The 20,279-nt window shown below is 40.1% G+C and overlaps 1 protein-coding gene across 1 annotated transcript in view; it reads right to left on the reverse strand.

The window, feature by feature from the left end:
• Window positions 1–20,279, reverse strand: part of FAT3 (FAT atypical cadherin 3) — a 186,078-nt gene that overhangs the window by 106,116 nt on the left and 59,683 nt on the right. Inside the window, exons 8-9 of the mRNA XM_034779231.1 lie at window positions 7,233–7,508; window positions 5,258–5,468 (exon numbers count right to left, since the gene is read on the reverse strand). Coding sequence (XP_034635122.1) covers window positions 5,258–5,468; window positions 7,233–7,508 — 487 coding nt within the window. The remainder of the gene's footprint in view (window positions 1–5,257; window positions 5,469–7,232; window positions 7,509–20,279) is intronic.

Consider the following 20,279-nt stretch of genomic DNA (forward strand, 5'->3'; position numbering starts at 1 on the left):
GACCTTTAGCGGGAGGGATAGCTCAGTGGTTTGAGCATTGGCCTGCTAAACCCAGGGTTATGAGTTCAATCCTTGAGGGGGGCCATTTAGTGATCTGGGGCAAAAATCTGTCTGGGGATTGGTCCTGCTTTGAGCAGGGGGTTGGACTAGATGACCTCCTGAGGTCCTTTCCAACCCTGATATTCTATGATCTTCTGGCCTCTGCCCCAGTGCTAGTGGAACAGAGGCCCCTGGGTTCTGTTGCTACCCCCGCTACTTACACTGGGCAAGTCTCTTCTCCTCTGTTTCCTCACCCATCCTTAGTTTGGTTTGACTATTTAGACTGTTCTAAAACACCATTTCTTCGGCTCTCATATGAGAAGCCAAAGCAGACTGGCCAAAGATGGAACAGGCACAGAGACAGAGAGCTGGGTGCCCTCTCTCCCTGGGATGATCCCTTAGGAAAGGGTTGAGGCATATTGGTGTGGCAGTGTGGGTAAACCTGAAATGCAGCTGCCCAGGCTGTGCTCATTCTGTGATGACCAGGACTTAATTCTTCCAGGGTTATTAATCTATTGCCTTTCCCAAGGGCCACAATAAATAAAACTTATTCACAGGAAGGATAAGGGGAGGCAGAACCGGTAGAGAGGCAGTATGACGCAATGGATAGAGTACAGGATTGGGACTCAGGAAACCTGGCTTCTATTCCCACTTTGCCACTTACCTTGGGCTAGCCACTTCACCTCTGAGTGCTTCCTCTTCCACCCTTTATCTGTCTTGTCTATTTAGATTGTTAGCTCCTAGAGTTGAAGGCCAGAAGGGACCACCAGATCATCCTGTCTGACTTCCTGTATATGAGAGGAACACCAACACCACCCAGCACCTCCACACTAAACCCAACAATCAAAATTAAACCAAAGTATTACAGCCCATGGGAGACCAGACTATTATGTGCCACAAACAGAGAATAGGAAGGAATAAGATGACCAAGACCCTTGAAATAGCAGGGAAATGATTAAGTGAGATACCCAGATAATCCTGGCAAGAGACTTGTACCCACATGCTGCAGAGGAAGGTGAAAAATCCCCCAAAGTCACTGCCCATCTGACCTGAGAGAAAATTCCTTCCCAACCCCACATATGGTGATCACTGAGCATGTGAGCAAGAACCAGCCAGCCAAGCAACTGAGAGAGAGAGAGAGAGAGAGAGCGCGCGCGCGCTCAGTGCCACCTCAGAGCCATGGCCTTCCCTGCCCAGTGTTCCATCTCCAGTCTTGGCTGTCCTTGATGCACCAGAGGAAAGAGATTAAAAAAACCCAACCCAGAATACATGGGAATCCCTTTCTGACCCCTGTAGGTGGCTGGCAGAAACCCTGAAGCATGAGTTTTTAGGAACATACGACAAACAGGAAGTGAGCCCCAGGGCTGCTGAGCCCTGCCCCGCACCATCACACGCAACCCAATCACACAGGGCAGGCCCGACTGTTTCTGTGCACCTGAACCCTTCCTAGTGCAATGTTCCTGATCTAAGTTGGCGCCTCCAGAGGATACCATGATATAAATAATAAACCTACATTCTGACCACATGCATAAATAATATATATGATTACTTAGATTGTCCAGCTTGGCTGCTTTTCAGGTCCGTATTTAACTGTCTTCTGTTTTCAACAACTTATGACATTATCTTCTTATTTGCTTAAGGAAGTGAAATTCCAATTCCTGTCATTCTTACAAAACCTCCAGAGTAGATGGGTGAACAAGAATGGGGGTTCCTTAGGGTTTGTCACCATGAGAAAGTTGCATGGTTTAAGTTAAGGTGTATAGTGTATAAACCTGTGCAGGCACTCTTATTTCGGGTTGAGAGAGGCTTATTTCAGTTTAGTTCAACCTGTTCCTAATTGATGAGGGGTAAGCAGTGGACATGTTATTCCTTGACTTTTGATATGGTCTCCCACAGTATTCTTGCCAGCAAGTTAAAAAAGTATGGGCTGGATGAATGGACTATAAAGTGGATAGAGAGCTGGCTAGATCGTCGGGCTCAATGGGTAGTGATCAATGGCTCCATGTCTAGTTGGCAGCTGGTATCAAGCGGAGTGCCCCAAGGGTCGGTCCTGGGACTGGTTTTGTTCAATATCTTCATTAATGATCTGGAGGATGGCGTGGACTGCACCCTCAGCAAGTTTGGAGATGACACTAAACTGGGAGGAATGGTAGATACGCTGGAGGGTAGGGAAAGGATACAGAGGAACCTAGACAAAGAGGATTGGGCCAAAATAAACCTGATGAGGTTCAACAAGGACAAGTGCAGCATCCTGCACTTAGGAAGGAAGAATCCCAGGCACTGCTACAGACTAGGGACCGAGTGGGTAGGCAGCAGTTCTGCAGAAAAGGACCAAGGGTTACAGTGGAAGAAAAGCTGGATGAGAGTCGACAGTGTGCCCTTGTTGCCAAGAAGGCTAAAGGCATTTTGGGCTGTATAAGTAGGGTATCACAGACCCAGACATGTGGGGTACAGGAGTCTGGTAGAGGGCAAATATACTGGTCACTGGATGAGTAGTTTTCTGTTCCCTGAGTGACCAGAGAAGGGGCTGCACTAGAGTAATCAGGAACCTGCTAGAACCAGTTAAGGCAGGCAGGCTAATTAGGACCCTGGAGCCAATTAAGAAGATGCTGCTAGAATCAATTAAGGCAGGCTAATCAAGGCACCTGGGTTTTAAAAGGAGCTCACTTCAGTTTGTGGTGTGAGTGTGAGGAGCTGGGAGCAAGAGGCGCAAGGAGCTGAGAGTGAGAAGGTGTGCTGCTGGAGGACTGAGGAGCACAAGCATTATCAGACACCAGGAGGAAGGTCCTGTGGTGAGAATAAGGAAGGTGTTTGGAGGAGGCCATGGGGAAGTAGCTCAGGGAGTTGTAGCTGTCATGCAGCTGTTACAGGAGGCACTATAGACAGCTGCAGTCCACAGGGCCCTGGGATGGAACCCAGAGTAGAGGGCAGGCCCAGGTTCCCCCCAACCTCCCAATTGACCTGGATTGTGGGTTCTTCCAGAGGAGAAGGTCTCTGGGCTGTTCCCCAACCCACATGGTGAATCTCTGCGGCAAGAAAATCTGCCAATGAGTGCAGGACCCACCAAGATAGAGGAGGAACTTTGTCACAAGGGGCATTGCCAGCAGATCGAGGGATGTGATCATTCCCCTCTATTTGACATTGGTGAGGCCTCATCTGGAGTACTGTGTCCAGTTTTGGGCCCCACACTACAAGGAGGATATGGAAAAATTGGAAAGAGTCCAGCGGAGGGCAACAAAAATAATTAGGGGGCTGGAGCACATGACTTATGAGGAGAAGCTGAGGGAACTGGGACTGTTTAATCTGCAGAAGAGAAGAATGAGGGGAGATTTGATAGCTGCTTTCAACTACCTGAAAGGGGATTCCAAAGAGGTAGCAGATGACAGAACAAGGAGCAATGGTCTCAAGTTGCAGTAGGGGAGGTTTAAGTTGGATATTAGGAAAAACTTTTGCACTAGGAGGGTGGTGAAGCACTGGAATGGGTTACCTAGGGAGGTGGTGGAATCTCCTTTCTTAGAGGTTTTTAAGGTCAGGCTTGACAAAGCCCTGGCTCGGATGATTTAGTTGGGAATTGGTCCTGCTTTGAGCAGGGGGTTGGACTAGATGAGCAGGGGGTTGGACTAGGTCCCTTCCAACCCTGATAGTCTATGATTCTATGACTTAAACAACACGAGACAGAGCCAAGAAAATACTGCTGCTCAGGGCTGGGTATGTAGCCTTAGTTTTTCTGGAAAGGCTAAAGCTACACAAATATCACAAACAATAAATATTCTGTGGCCTTTGGAAAACTCCCGATATCTCAATGAAAAATGAAGAGGATTGTTTAGATATTTTGGAAACTGGCTCAGTTGTTGAACTTTCTGAACCGCATTGTCATAGGTATGCTTAGTGTTTGTCTATAAATATGTTTCTGATACTAAGAATAATGGGCGAGATCCTCAGCTGGTGTAAATTGCCATGGCTCCATTGAAGTGAATGGGTCTCTAGGACAGCATAAGTGTCGCCTGCATAGATCAGTCTGCAAGATCAAGGTCTAATAAGTGAAGTCTGTGTCTTGATTAATTATTGGGACCATCATGGAATATGGAATTCCTCTTTGTGATCTACAGTTGAGAAGTGTGATATAGGTGCCAAGTATTATTATTATTATTATTAAAATGGAAAAGTCACATTATTTCAAAGTGCAGAGTGCAGCAGCAACACAAAAGCAATTTAAGAGATAGGATTTTCCATTTTCTCACTTTTTGCAAGTATCTCTACTGAATGCACACTAATTTCCGGCTTTGGAAATGGTTTCTAAACTCAAATCTATAAAAGCAATAAAATGTTCACCTCTTACATATATATGCATACACACAGAGTTGCATTAGGGAAATTAAACCACGAAAAATAAGGAATAGACAGCCTTGGTGATTCACATCCACTAATTTTCCACAGCAGCAGCACAGCATGAACAAAGACAATGCAACTTTCCAAAAAGTCTTGCTATTAGCTCTACTCTGGAGTAACCAAGTGTAGGGCCACAAAGAAACTCAGGCATAAGCTATACTTAACATTTTTGCCAGTATAGCTATGCCGGCAAACCTTCCCAGTGTAGAGACAGCTTATACGAGCAATAAAGTGCTACTGCTGGTATAGCTTATACCAGTTCGGTGAGAGAGCGAAGTTGTACCAGCCAAAACACTTTTATACCTGTATAAGATGCCTGTATACTAGGGCCTTTGCATGCATAGAAATCTTGGTTGGGGGGAGGAAGGAGAGCATAACCTATGCCAGCAAAACTGGCCTCAGTCTCCCTGCTCCTCTGATTAAAATGAACAAAGATGCCAGTTAGCACCAGCTGTCATTGTGTTAGTTTATGATGAAGCCATCCTGTCCACTGCACTAGAATGAAGCCAGTAAAACAAAAAATAGATATCAGATGGAATGACTTTCGGTCACTGACTTGTGGGTAATTTGAACCAATAACCTAGAGGTAAAAGCCTCAGTAGCCATCTAATTAAAATAAAGTCAACTCTCTCTGATCAGTAGCTTAAACGTTGAAAACGGCAGACAAGAGTTTGTACTTTTTGTACACTTTCATCAGGGGATAGCTAGGATCAAGAATCCATAAAGATTTCTTAGTGTTACCCTATTTCTGAATTAAAGCCAGCATAATCACTCTTTTTGGTTTATAGAATGCATCATGTTGCAGCCTTTTGTGTCCCTGTGCTCTAACCTGCTTCTATAGTGTAGATAAGCTCTGCGTTTTCTCCTTTGTCTTTATCCAAAGCAGTGACCTGCAAAACAGCAGATCCAATAGCTGCTGATTCATACACCGAGGCTTCGTACAAAGGACTGGTGAAGTAGGGACTGTGATCATTGGAATCTTCCACATTTATGACGACTCTGGCCAGGTTTCTTCTATAGGGAAACTCCTGATCTCGAACCTATAGAAAAATACAGGAGAAACATCTTGAAATAACTTTATTAGCAGTAATAATAACTATCTGAGCCCTGGCAATGTGCTCACTGCTGTACAATACACAAAATACAGACTTTTTTCCATCCTGAAGGCCTTAAAATCTAAAAGACAGACAAACCGAAGATATGGCACAAAGTGAGAAATCAAGAGGAGAAAAAGACTTGGAGGGTATTTTTAAATTTAATTTATTGTAAATTTATTCCTGGTGCCCCTGCACTGAAGATGTAGATTTTTAAACTGATACAAAGAAATGTCATAATGTCTCATTTGATGTTCAGTTTTGAGTTTGTGCCAAAGGTTCTCTAATGCTGACAAATATAATATAAACTGCTATGTGCCATGCCCCTCACTGACACCATAGTGTGGGAACAAAGCAGCAGTATGTACAGTGCATATCTACGTAGCTTTGTTCCTTCTTTCAAAAAAAAAAAATGTATGGGATTGCACACACAATGACCAGTTATGTGGCTATCTAATCATTTGCATGTAAAAACCCAATTTGTGCAGACAGGTACGTATAGATTTTTGTATCAGCAAATATGAACATACATTTTTGAAGATCACGGTACACATAGTAAAAAGAATAGTGCTGATCCTAGGGGGTGCTGGGCACTCTTCACTTAGACTGCCATCTATGGGGATTGATCAAACCTCGCAAGAGGCTCTCAAAACTTGCAGACCTGAAGCTATTATTCACTCCTGTAGCTTCTTTCACTCCCACATCCAAAATCTCAGCACTGGTTACAGTGAAGATCCTACCGGCAAGTGTAAGACAACCTTGAATATTTTGGTTCTTCTTAAATAAAGCCAAGCAAACTTCTCATAATAGGGAGGCTAAGCACACTGTCCCAGCAATGATCTTCATGCCCCGGTGTCTCTATAGTTATGTCTACACTTCTTCTTAGCTCCCGTCACATCTCACTCACCAAAGGCCTGCCTTCTCCTTGGGCTCTGCTTGCCTGAAGATGAGTAGCAGTATGCAGGATGGTGCCTAAGTTGTTTCCTCCTAAAGCTAGCCTTGCATCTAACAGGCCACACGGTGGTGCTTCAAAGGGCTTATTCTGCAGGGCTCTTAGATGGTTAAAGAAAATTAGTAGGTTACAGTGTTTAAACTAATTTAGTTCTTTGTTTTGTTTTAAAATTAACCACCACTTCATAATATGCAACTTCCACATCAAAGCAGAGCACGTTCAGCTCTATAATTTAGGCACACTGAGCATACAAACTGATAATTAATTTTTTCTCTGCCTACTCTAATGTTTGGAAATGTAGCTGAAAGCTATTTAGTATATGAATATCTACTACCTTGAAATAAACCTATATAAGTAAACTATATATCAGGCTGCCATGCTTCCAAAGGCTGCAGCTTTGTGAACGGCAAGAAAGCGATTCTTCTGTGAGCGACTTCTCAAAGAACTTTTTAGATTTTCGTCAGAAACTCTGAAAATGATCTCAGATGAAAGGGCCAGACGTCAAGAGATTATAACATTTCTTGTTTGTTCTCCGTCAAGATGGCAAATCATTTCATATTACATAAAATGTACTGGTAATAAGTCTTGCAGAGCTTAAATAAAAAATGTAAAATCAATGCACAGCAGTGCAGGAAAAGATTAAATTAATTACCATTTACCATACTGAAAACTCTTTGCTTATCCAAAAACTAAAGTAAATATACACCTTAAACAGCAATGATAGTGTTCTAGGTACCAAGCTTATGTTCCATTCTTACCATTACATTAAGGATGTGCTTATCTTGAGCTTCATGGTCTAATCTCTCGGCAGTGTATAGTACCCCCGTGCTGGGGTCAATTCTGAATTTTCTCATGCTGACTGAATCAATGCTGCTGTGAACAGTGTAGCTCAACTTGTGTTTCTCATCTCTGTCTATAGCTTCGACCTGCAGTATCTCAGTATCAGGGAAGATGTCCTCCGAAATCGTGACATCGTAACTTGGGTGAGAGAATTCCGGGCCATTATCGTTGTTATCCAATACTTTGATAAGAACCTACAGATAACATGAAATAAATAAATCAGTAAAGCAACTGTGACTAAGAGTTACTGAAGTCAAGTCAGTTCACTCAACAGGCACTCAAAGAAATACGATTTGCTTTACAGAACTGTACGATATGTTATTCATATGCATGCTGCGGCAGAGCAGCTAAGAGGCATTATTTAATGTTAAACAGTCACCTCCACAATCAAAATAAATAGCAGGAATATTCAATGGGAAAGCAAATTGATCTTAATTAAAATGATCTATCCTAGAGAGGATCATTAATGATCTAAACAAGAGATTCACAACACCTAGGTTTCCAGCAATAATCGGAATGACTTACTATTTTGGAACTTTGAATTGCTATAGAGACATGCGCTTTGTGGGTGTTACCAGAGAGTTGCATACATATTCTGGGCATTTTTTTCTCATTATCAAGGCCACAAAACTGATCATTTTCCTGCTGTTTAAACCTGTTCTCTTACCGAACTAAGCATTCATTAAATCCCGTACCCTTCTCAGCCCCTCATATTGCACTGTGATGTACTATCAGTCAGTATGTTGGTATCCAGACACAACAGTGATGGGTACAGCAAGTGTTCATCACATTTTAAGCAACAATTGTAGGAGTGGAAATTTGGGCCAAGAATCAATTCAACGCCACACAGATCTAAAGCCACGTAAATTTGAACATATTTTCAAGGATAGGCGATCTAAGGGTACTGGCTATATGGCAGATTTCTTTAAAAAATAATTTACAATTCCATTCAATCCCCTCCTGCCTATGCTCTGCCCAGGACTCCAGCCTTTGTGGCCCACTTGTTCAATTTTCCTTCAAACACTTTGGTGCTTTCCCCCAATCTTTGCCTTAAGCCTCTCCATAACAAACTGAAAAGCCACTACATTATCCTCTTTCAAATCCCTCCTTAAAACTCAACTCCAAAGTGATGTCCACAAAACACTGATCAGTGGTACACTGTAACTGCAGGGTATTATACTGATTGTAACAGCTCACTGTTACCCTGGTCTATCCCCATCTGATTGTAGTATCCACTTGTTCTCTCTTCTCATAGGTTATAGGCAGGGTCCTCTTTTCATTATATGTGCATGCGTACTGCCAAGAACAACAGGGCCCCAAATCCTGACTGGGGGGCTCTAGATGCTACCTCAATTCAAATGGTTAATAATCACCATCCCCACCTTCAAGTTTTTGCTTATTTATAATTTTGACAATATGTAACCATAAATATACCACAAAAAGTGTTTATCACCAGCCGAGGAATCAGATCCCTGCTGTGGGCTTGGTTTCAAGCCTGTATATGCTATTGATTGCTTCTGGGATCCTGGCAGCAGAATCATAGAAGAGGACAAGGAAAAGTGTTTGTAACATTGAAACAGACAACAACAAATACAGCTGTATCTTTCATTGCATTGGGGAAAAGCGGCCTCTCCTGCAGAGGATGTCTGGGAAACTCGATACACTTTTTACAAAGAGTGCATGTAACACTAGAGATGAAGAATAAATGTACCACAGGAGGGAATCCATCATTTAAAAAAAAAAATAGTTCTCACAGGTTGCCAGCTATAAATGGACTGACCCTATTATTCAAAAGTTTTAGAAAGAGATAGGGAATGAAGTGAGACAGTGCCTAGGAGATGTAGTTATAAACCAAACACATGTCTGCTGAGTGATCTGACTCGCCTCCAGGATACTACCTCTGGTATAAAAAAGTGTCTCAACCTGGCTCTTTTGTAGCAGAAAGAGTTTTTTACAGTGCTGGATCAAGCCCAGCTCACCCACACTTTTTGTTTTAGTAGAGGAAAAATTTATTTAATCTGTTACTACAGTTTCACATGAAAAGACATGGCCTCAGAGGGAAATGAAACTTTAGATTTCCATGTTTGGAAGCCTTTCTTGAATACTTTACCAGACAGAACACAAGCAGTTGCAAAATCCAGTCACAATGACCTAGCCTGGGAACTGACTAAAAAGCAGTTGCAATGAAATGGTCTATATCTTAAAGCTATTATCAAGGATTTAGCATGTGACTGTGCATTTGGGAAGGTTTAATCTTTGATAGCTTATGGGGATATGAAGAAGGGAGGAAGCTGTATTAGGTTATTTTTTGGTGAGAGAGCCGTAAAATAGAGGAGTAAACATATATCGTTAGATCTAAAATGATGACAAATCTCCCTTACTCATTGCAGTTTTATTTTTGTTAACATACATAATACATCAAGATATGTTTCTAAGATACTGAGATAAATGAATCCTTAAAAAAAAAAAAAGATGTAGCACTTAGGGATTTTAGATGCCTTAAAACATGGGGAAAGGTTTGGAATAAAAATAAAGATCCTAATTCTGCTCTACATGCACACAGAGTAAGGCTACCTGACCAACAACTTGCTCCTTTGTGAGCATAGAAAAGAGACACTGAACCAATTTGAATGTGGGATAATATGATGGGAATATGATCTCCAGCATCTAACACTTAATATGAAAACTATTCAAATAGAACATTCCCTAAAAGCCGTGACACTTACAACCCTTGACACATCCTACTGTAAAGCAGCGTGATTATTATTTGCTACATTGTTAACACAGACTATAAGGAAAAGATTTATTTTGATGTTGATTTAATTAGTGGCCAGGAGCTTTGTCATACATCAGTTAATTTAGACATTCTAATTGAGAAGTGAACACTTTTCAAACGTTAAATAGCATTTCACTGAAATGCTGAGTGTATTAGATTGCACACCTATTATTACAGCACGGATTACATTCATTTTGGGATCATTACAAGTTGCCATGTGAGGGTTTTTTTGTTTGTTTTTTTACTAATGCTAGAGTGTGTTAGTTCAATCCACTCTCTCTATAGGAAACAATGGTTATGCAAACGTGGGAGCTCACAGTGACAAGTCTTAAAAGCACTGAATTATGTGCTACAATGGGGACATTAACCACCAAAACCATTGTTGCTGTTTTGTATAAGATTATACAAATGGCACGGTCGCTTCCCTCTAGGTGTTTATGTGCAGGATTTCTGATTCCATTGTAGCAACCATGAGATACCGCAACCCAGAGATGTGTACATGCCTTTGTTCACCACCTTCATTGTACACTCACAGCTCCTTGATCTATGATCTCATTCAATCTCATAAACTAAGCAGGGCTGAGCTGGGTCAACATCAAGAGACCAAAATGGAAACCAAGATGCTACAGGAAATCATAGCAGTGATTCATTAGGTGGCATTCTCTCTGATACACCAATGAACCAATGATCTAGCACATTATTAGGGAGCACTGAGGTGGCTGAGGTGCTTCTTGCATAAGACTGAGGTCCTAATTAGTTGTGGTTATTAAAAATCCCATGGAATTTTGCACTTTAAATTTTCTTGGTAGTTTCATGGATAAGGTTTTCTTTTCACTTTCTGTCCTGAACTATGAAATGTTGATAGTTGCTGTTTAATGGTTGCCAACTCCCTCCCTAGAGATGACTGCATTTTAGTGGTGTGTGAAGTGATCCATAGTGCAATACATATTATTTATTACGTACTTTGCATTTCTATAGTACCTTCCCATCTGGAGATCTTAAAGTGCGTTACGAACATTAATGACTGAAGATGACACTATCAACTTGAAATTTAGTCTATTAAAAAAGGAGTTAAAAGGAATTTCAGGTATTGTCACCTGCCCCTTTGTATCCCTGCCAATTTGTTATGAGTTTATAATCATATTTTCCTGTGTTATTTAAAATCATGTTCTCTCCCCTATTGCTGTGTGAAAGTCCTCTCCCCACCCAAATAAAAACAGTGGAAACTGACTATATAGGAGAAAATTATTATATACAAAGTGTTTCAACTCCACAAACTGGACAAAGTATAGAATTTTGTTTTCTCCGAGTTCTTTAAATTCTAGTAATCTTAGGAGTTACTTGTAAAAACCATAGGTAAAAAATGTGCAGACACAAGTATGATTTTTAAGCTGATGGTATCCTATTAAGCCTCACAGCACTTCTGTGGGGTAGAGAAGTATTATTATCCTCATTCTACAGATGGGAAAAAACAGAAGGAGAGTGGGGGTTGTGTGATGCTGTATGATCAAAATATAACCATTTATATCATTAATACTGCCACTGTTAGACAGATGCAACAAATCTTGATCAAAGTACGTCATGTAAGGTATCAATGGAAAAGTTACAATCTATCAAATATGATTATCCTATTTGTATGCATGTATCATCTTTGTATCTAAAGTTATGCATATTGACTATGTACCAGTTTGCTCAAATGTGTTTGCTCCTGGGGTAAGGTAATTTACATCCAGTCTAACCCGCACATTGTGAATGGATCATTCAAGTTGATGGCGCATTAAGGAAAACAAGGGCCATAGAAGAAGCCTGTCCCTGGCCCAGTGAGCTTTCCTTTGGACACTTTAGCCAGAATATGGGTAATGGCTGCTCCTATAAGTTATCAAAGCATGCAAGGGCATGTGACTTGCTCATATGACCCTGGACTCCATCTTGTGCCTATAATTTTCCACAAACTAAGACTGAGAGCAGTCCCTCCACATGGGAACAGTTATAAAGGACCTTGGAAGCATCTCCATTTTGACCTCTTTCCTGCTCTAATCTCTGGACTACGGACTTAACACTAAAAGGAGCATTCCAACCAATGGACTGAGGACCTTCCAATCTTTTGGAAGTTATCAGAGACTTTACAAGCCAGCAGTCTGTAACATCACTGCTACAAACCTGATCCAAGAACTTTGCAATGACTGTATGTATTTGATTTCCTTAACCATTTTAACTCTCTCCTCTTTCTTTTCATCTTATAAATAAACCTTTAAATATTAGATACTAAAGGATTGGCAACAGCATGATTATTGGGCAAGATCTCAATTATATCTTGATCTGGTTACGTGGCTGATTTTGGGATTAGAAGGACCCTTTGTTTGATTAAATTGGTTTTAAATAACTACTCATCCAAGTTTAATGTCTGCATGGTGAAATGAGTGCTGGAATGCCTAAGGAGACTGTAGTTTCGACTTCTTGTTAACCAGTGTGAGAGAAAAGTTTACTTTTGTTACTGGCTTGGTATATCTTATGGAAGAATAACCACCAGCCTGGGGTGTGTCTGCCTTATTTCTCAGCTGTTCATCCTGAATTAGGCATCCTCAGCTGTGACCCACTGAGACATGGCAACAGGCTGTTAAATGACTTATCGATTATCACACAAGGGGTCTGGGGCAGGGCTGGGAATAGAATCCAGATCACTTGACTATTAGAGGTACATTTTTGATCCATTTCCGCATTAGTCCTATCACCTTACAATATTTCCTTATCTTGTAGAAGATTTCCTGCTATGCTGGTTGAATTTTATAGACTAAAAATGAGGTCCAGAGAGGAAAAAAGTCCTTCTCTTCAAAAAAGGAGCAATGTTAAGGTGACATGAACATCACACACATACAAATGGGTCTTGATTACCCATATGTGGATAACATTAAATGAGCTGAACTGAATTCAATCAGAGTACTCATGTGAGTAAAGTTACTCAAATACACAAGTATTTGCAGGATTGTGCCAAAATCCAGAGGTGAAATCCTGGCCTCATTGACAAACCTCCTATTGACTTAAATGCAGCCATGATTTCATTCCTGAAGCCTTAAAGCCTAACCATCCCGCAGTAAGGGAAGTGTCTTGTATTTTTTTTACAAGAATTAAGTCTTACCAACAGAATTGGATCCAAGGCTAACAATGCATGTGTGTGTGTGTTTCAAACCCTTTTCTTTTGTTCCAAATTGAAAATTTGACATGAATGAATCTGCCATTCATGACTGTTACTTCACAGGTCAAGTAAGCTTTTAATCAGACAAAGATTCATTGGCACACATCAGGACTGGCTTTTAAAAATATTTATATACTAGCTGCAGTTGCCCAAAGTTGTCAACTTGGAAGAAGGTAACTGTTAATATTGTAGGTCAGTGGAGCATTATATTGGCACAATACCTATTATTTAAAATGAAAGTCTGATTTTAAAAGTTCTATGTTACATCTCCTCAATGAGATGCAATGAAAATATTTAATGCTTGTGTTCTGTTAAGTAGTGATGGCCTCAGGAATTCCTCTTTACTGAGGTCGCCGATTAAAACACTTTTCATATGCAAACATTATCTGAAAGACTTTATCCACCCTCATAAAGCAAACTTCCAGGACAGCAATTCTTGCCCAGATATCCTTGAGAGCTCATATCTTTTCCAATATGTAGCAGGCTCTACAAAAGCTTGCCCATTTCTGGTTACATTGTGCCCTGTCTAATTTACAGTCTGAACAAGTGTCTTGCTATAAAAGATCTCCTTCTCCCTACTCACTTCCTATTTCCCACAGTTAAAGCAAATTTCAAATAAAGGACCTTGTGGAGCTCCAAGCTTATAAATTAGGCAAAGTAACTCTCAGAGCATTACCAGAGACTTTGTATTCAAAATGGCAAGTGACAGGCCTAGAGAAATACAATCAAATCAAAGCAGAACAAAGCCTAATGCAGGAAGTCTCTCCAAAGCCGTTTTTAATGTTGCCCATCACAAATACTTCTGGTCGAGGCAAAACGTAGTTGAATAAAAACTGGACACATGCCAGGAGCTGCTTTACAGATATTTGAGGCTGGAAGAATCCTCTTGGGCTAATTGCTTGGTCAGGGAACTGTGTTGTAGTACAACCCATTAAGTGCCTGAATTGCTTCAACTCAGCTTACGCTTTTGTATGGGTTTTGAAAACCTACTTTGATTTAATATTGCTTTCAAGAGTGTTACCACACAGGTTTATTTGTTACAGCCTGAGAAGTTTTTTTTCTCTACCCTTCTAAATTTTCCACACAAATGCAAACAATTTCTCCACCATCCTCAGTGGCCAGTCATACATGCTTTAACATGTTTCTGAATTTATACTGAAATGGAAATGAAACATCACACACCGCCTCCACTCCACAGACTGGCATGTGGTAAGATAGTGCTGGGGTTGTGGCCTGAGGAAAAAGCCAGGCTCCGGAGAGTGGAGGTTCTCGTTCTGGAGAACCGTCCTGCTCAGAAAAGTAAAGAATTGAATTAAAACAAAATGTAGCTTCATCTGAGTTCTGTGCGCCATTCACAGCAACTAACTTAACAGTTAAGTCTTCTAGAACTGATTGATATGGGAACAGCTGTGGGAATGGCTTAGCCCATGTACCATCCATGCCATCAGGAGACAGCAGAAAAAGGACTTCAGTGAAGGATCCTGTTTGTTTAACAACTGGCAACCTGGTAGAGGGCTGAAAGACATTTTAAAAATGTCTCGAATTAAAGTGCACATGCGGAGCTATAGAGGGCTATGATGCTCACCTACATTTTGACCCATCGCCACTGCTGGTTGAAGGTGAGCCTTTTGGCATTCTGCAGAAACAACCTCCCTCTCATGTGAAAGATCACTATGATTTATTAGGTATTCAGTTCAGCAAAACTATTTCCTAAAAGAAACGTGTGCCCTGTAAAAAGAGAACAAGTTCTACATCATGAATGTCCCATCTAAAGGATTCTAATGAACAGAAAAATTCCATGGCTTTCTGCAGAGAGGAGGGAAAAGATGAATGAATAATAGCTCTGGCTGAGGCTCATTCAACCAGAAGACAATTTGGCTGGTCTGGGCAAAAGCATTTTTAACAGGAACTACAAATATTGCTCACAGAAAACTGTGTAGGAGTAGAGACCTAAGCATACACAAAGCATGAACCAAGCCATCATGAGATTGGTTTATAAATAATGAGATTTATTTTTTAAAGCTTTTTTTCCTTTACTGTCTGGATTTTGAGCCTTCAGGGTTCACATTTTCTCTGAACCAGGAGGAATAAAACTTTCATTAACAAAAACCAAAAGGAAGCTGTGTTTCTGAAATGCTTGCAAGCAGCATGGAAACTACTTAAAACCACCATAATAGAGGCTCAAACTAAATGTATACCCCCCCTTCCGCGCAAAACAAAACAAAACAAAAAACAGTAACAGGACCAAACAATGCCATCATGGCTAAATAGCAGACTAAAAGAGGTGGTATGGGACAAAAAGGCAATCTTTAAAAACTGGAAGTCAAAGGCTTTTACAAGAACCCACAACAAAGGCTTTTAAGCAAAGTAAGCCATCATGGGATAAGATGGAAGGTCGTCTCATGGATCAGTAACTGGTTAAAAGGGTAGGAATAAGTGTACAGTTTTCAGAATGGAGAGAGGTAAATAGCGGTGTCCACTAGGTATATGTAGTAGGACTTGTGCTGTGCAAAATATTCAAAAATGATCTGGAAAGAGGGCAAACAGTGAGGTGAAAAGTCTGCAGATGATATTAAATTACTCAAGACTGTTAGCTCCAAATCTGACCATGAACAGTTGCAAAGGAATCTCACAAAACTGACTAGGCAACGAAACGGCAGATGAAATTCAGCGTTGATAAGTGCAAAATAATGCTCATTGGAAAAACTAATCCCAAGTATATATACAAAATGAGGGTTTAAATTAGCTTTTACCACTAAGAAAGAGATCTTGGAGTCATCGTGGATTGTTCTCTGAAAACATCTGCTCAAAGTGCAGTAGCAGTCAAAAAAAACTAACAGAATGTTGGGAACCATTAGAAAAAGGATATATAGTAAAACAGAAAATATCATAATGCCACTATATAAATCCATGGTATGTCCACAACTTGAATACTGTGTTCAGTTCCGGTGCCTTATTTCAAAAGCAATATATGAGATTTGGAAAAGATACAGAGAAGGGGTATGGAACAGCTTCTATATGAGGCGAGATTATAAAGACTGGGGCTATTCAGCTTAGAAAAGAGACGACTAAGGTGGGATATGATAGAGGTCTACAAAAGCATGAATGGTGTGGAGAAAGGGAAGAAGGAAGTGTTATTTACTCCTTCACATAACACAAGAAGCAGAGGTCATCCAATGAAATAAATAGGCAGCAGGTTTAAAACAACCAAAATAAGTATTTCTTCACCCAGTGTGCAGTCAAACCGTGGAACTCATTGCTAGAGGATGTTGTGAAGGCCAAAACTATAACTGAATTCAAAACAAAATTAGATAATTTCATGGAGGACACGTCCACCAATGGCTATTAGCCAAGATGGTCAGGGACACAACCCCGTGCTCGAGATGTCACTAAACGTCTGACTACCAGAAGCTAGGACTAGGCGACAACTCGATAATTGTCCTATTCTGTTCTTTCCCTCTGAAATCTGGCACTGGCCACTGTCAGATGACAGGATACTGGGCTAAATGGAACACTGGTCTGACCCAGCATGGTCGTTCTTATGTTCTAATGTTCTCATGTAATAGCACGACTCCAAGAGGTGGGGCGTTAAGAAAAACCATCAAATAAACTTGCAAGAGTTGGTAGCACTGGAGTTGACACAAAAATCATTCCCGACTCCTCTGAACCTTTCCATGTGTTTTAGAAGAGCGAACAGCTAGTTAGTGTAAGGGGAGGCAGGAAGGCAGAGCATCCAGTTTCTTTGTTTCTCAGCAGCTGGGCTGGAAGGTTCTTGTGAAATTGACAAGACACTTCCAGGTTGGCAGCCGGGAAACTAAATATTTCTGTTTTAGTTCTCCTAAAATGATCTTTTTCTTCAAATCCCTTTTCGCAAAAAAAATTGACATTTAAATGCCAAATTTTTCATGGGGAGGGATTTTTATTTTTATTTTCTGGCCAGCTCTATTCCTGACATAATTTCATCAGGGCTGGTCAATACTGAGAAGGGAGTGGGGAAAAGGGTACCATTAAATTGATTCCATGCCAGCTGAAGTCCCTCTTTGTTCAATTGAGGGCAATATACTCTCCATCAAATTAAATCTTATGGCTTATAGCTAAAGCAGAGTCCTAGGGTCATGGCTTCATGATTTCATTCAAGTTTGGGGACAGCAGATGTCCCCCAAGGACTAGTGAGCAGGCGATACCTGCAAGAATCACATTTCTCATGAACTCAGACGTGGTGTACAACTTCAGATTTTTATAAATTATCACATTGCCTTCAGCAATGATGAATTAAGTGGAGGAAAAACAACCCCTCCACCACTGGCTTGTTCCTGGCTTAGCCTTCCCAGAAGTTAATCAATCTAATAGGTACCTTCATACTCACACTCCAATAATATATCAAGTAAATCAATATTCCTCCCTCACAACTACCGCTGCCACTATGCTTGGATCATAGCAAGACTGCATTAAAATAGATTTTTACTGGCATAAAACGTGGTGGTTGCAGCCTTGATGAAGGGGCAACATGGTAAGTGGGAAAAGTACATTAACACAAATAGTGTCTCACTCACGAATCTGCATGGATCTCTGTAACTTGACATCATCCACTCCCCCACCAAACATCCTTTAATTCATGTGGAAAGCTTTAAGGCCTTCTTGGGTTTCTTAACTTCTTTCTTTTGCTTCCACCAAAACTAATCTATAACACAAAACGTATGAATTTTAAATCATAATGGTTTTGTTTCTCTTACTACACTGTAACATACAGTGTAGAGGGCCATGGGGTGAGGGAAGTCCCAATAGTTTATTAGAATTTAATAAATGTGCAGCTACTGATGAAACTAAAGTTGTTACACAGGTCTTCACCACTGATCATATTACTGAAACAAAAATCTTTGGCATTTTTACAATGTCTTTTACCACTTCTGACTGTGTAACGCACCAAATGCCAGATAAAGGAAGAACAAGCGCTGTTGAATAAAAGGAAATATGTCTCCATTAGGCATGATGAAGATCAGCTGTTTTGTAGTAAATCCCCACATGTTGGGGGGAGGGGGACGCACGGGAGGGCTTCTTTTATTTATTTATTTTTAAATGAAGTGAAGGGATTTATAGATGGATTCCCCCAGACACACATACTTCTTCCAGAAAATATTTTTGCAAGTAACATTAAAACTAGGGCTGTCAATTAATAGCAGTTAACTCGCAAAAATTAATCGTGATTAATTGCAGTTGTAATTGCACTGTTAAATAATAGAATACCAATTGAAATTTATTAAATATTTTGGATGTTTTTCTACATTTTAAAATATATATAAATATACAACACAGAAAAGAAAGTGTACAGTACTCACTTTATATTATTCTTACAAATATTTGCACTGTAAAAATGATAAAAGAAATAGTATTTTTCAATTCACCTCATACAAGTACTGTATTTCAATCCCTTTTTCAGGAAAGTGCAACTTACAAATGTAGATTTTGTTGTTGTTACATAACTGCACTCAGAAACAAAACAATGCAAAACTTTAGAGCCTACAAGTCCACTCAGTCCTACTTATTGTTCAGCCAAATACTAAGAGAAACAAGTTTGTTTACATTTATGGGAGATAATGCTGCCTGCTTCTTATTTACAATGTCAGCTGAAAGGGAGAACAGACTTTCGCATGGCACTTTTGTAGTCGGCATTGCAAGGTATTTATGTGCCAGATATGATAATCATTTGTATGCCTCTTCATGCTCTGGCCACCATTCTAGAGGACATGCTTCCACACTGAAGACGCTGTTAAAAAAATAATGTGTTAATTAAATTTGTGACTGAACTCCTTGAGGGAGAATTGTATGTCTCCTGCTCTGTGTTTTACCCGTATTCTGCCATATATTTCATGTTATAGCAGTCTTGGATGATGATCCAGCACATTGTTCTTTTAAGAACACTTTCACTGCAGATTTGACAAAATGTAAAGAAGGTACCAATGTGAGATTTCTAAAGATAGCTACAGCACTTGGCCCAAGTTTAAGAATCTGAAGTGCCTTCCAAAATCTGATCGGGATGGGGAGTGGAGCATGCTTTCAGAAGTCTTAAAAGAGCAAGACTCCTGTGTGAAAACTACCGAACCTGAACTACCAAAAAAGAAAATCAACCTTCTGCTGGTGGCATCTGACTCAGGTGATAAAAATGAACATGCGTCAGTCTGCACTGCTTTGGATCATTACTGAGCAGTACCCATCATCGGCATGGACACGTCCTCTGGAATGGTGGTCGAAGCATGAAGGGACATATGAATCTTAACGCATCTGGCATGTAAATATCTTGCAACACCAGCTACAACAGTGCCGTACAAACGCCAGTTCTCACTTTCTGGTGACATTGTAAATAAGAAGAGGGCAGCATTATCTCCTACGAATGTAAATGAACTTGTTTGTCTGAGCGATTGGCTGAACAAGAAGTAGGACTGAGTGGACTTGTAGGCTCTAAAGTTTTACATTGTTTTGGTTTTGAATGCAGTTATTTTTTGTACATAATTCTACATATGTATGTTCAACTTTCATGATAAGGAGATTGCACTACAGTACTTGTATTAAGCTAATTGAAAATACTTTTTTATTTTTTACAGTGCACATATTTATAATAAAAATAAATATTACGTGAGCACTGTATACTTTGCATTCTGCGCTGTAACTGAAATCAATATATTTGAAAATGTGGGAAACATCCAAAAATATTTATATATGTAGTATTCTATTATTGTTTAACATCACGATTAATCACGCAATTAATTGTGATTAATTTTTTTAATCGCTTGAGAGCCCTAATTAAAACCCAGGTGGTTCTATGCCTATCGTGTAATGTACTCTACAGAACTCTCAGTAGATTATATTAATATTTTATATGAGATATTTTTGACTTAGCACATAGGCTTTATTTTGTTAAATAAACAAATGTCAGTAACATAGTTCAGCTCTTTTTATTGCTTTTAAGTCTGAAAATTCAAACTTTTGAATATGATAAAA

The sequence above is a fragment of the Trachemys scripta genome, chromosome 1 (assembly GCF_013100865.1).
Source record: "Trachemys scripta elegans isolate TJP31775 chromosome 1, CAS_Tse_1.0, whole genome shotgun sequence".
Classification (NCBI taxonomy): Eukaryota; Metazoa; Chordata; order Testudines; family Emydidae; genus Trachemys; species Trachemys scripta.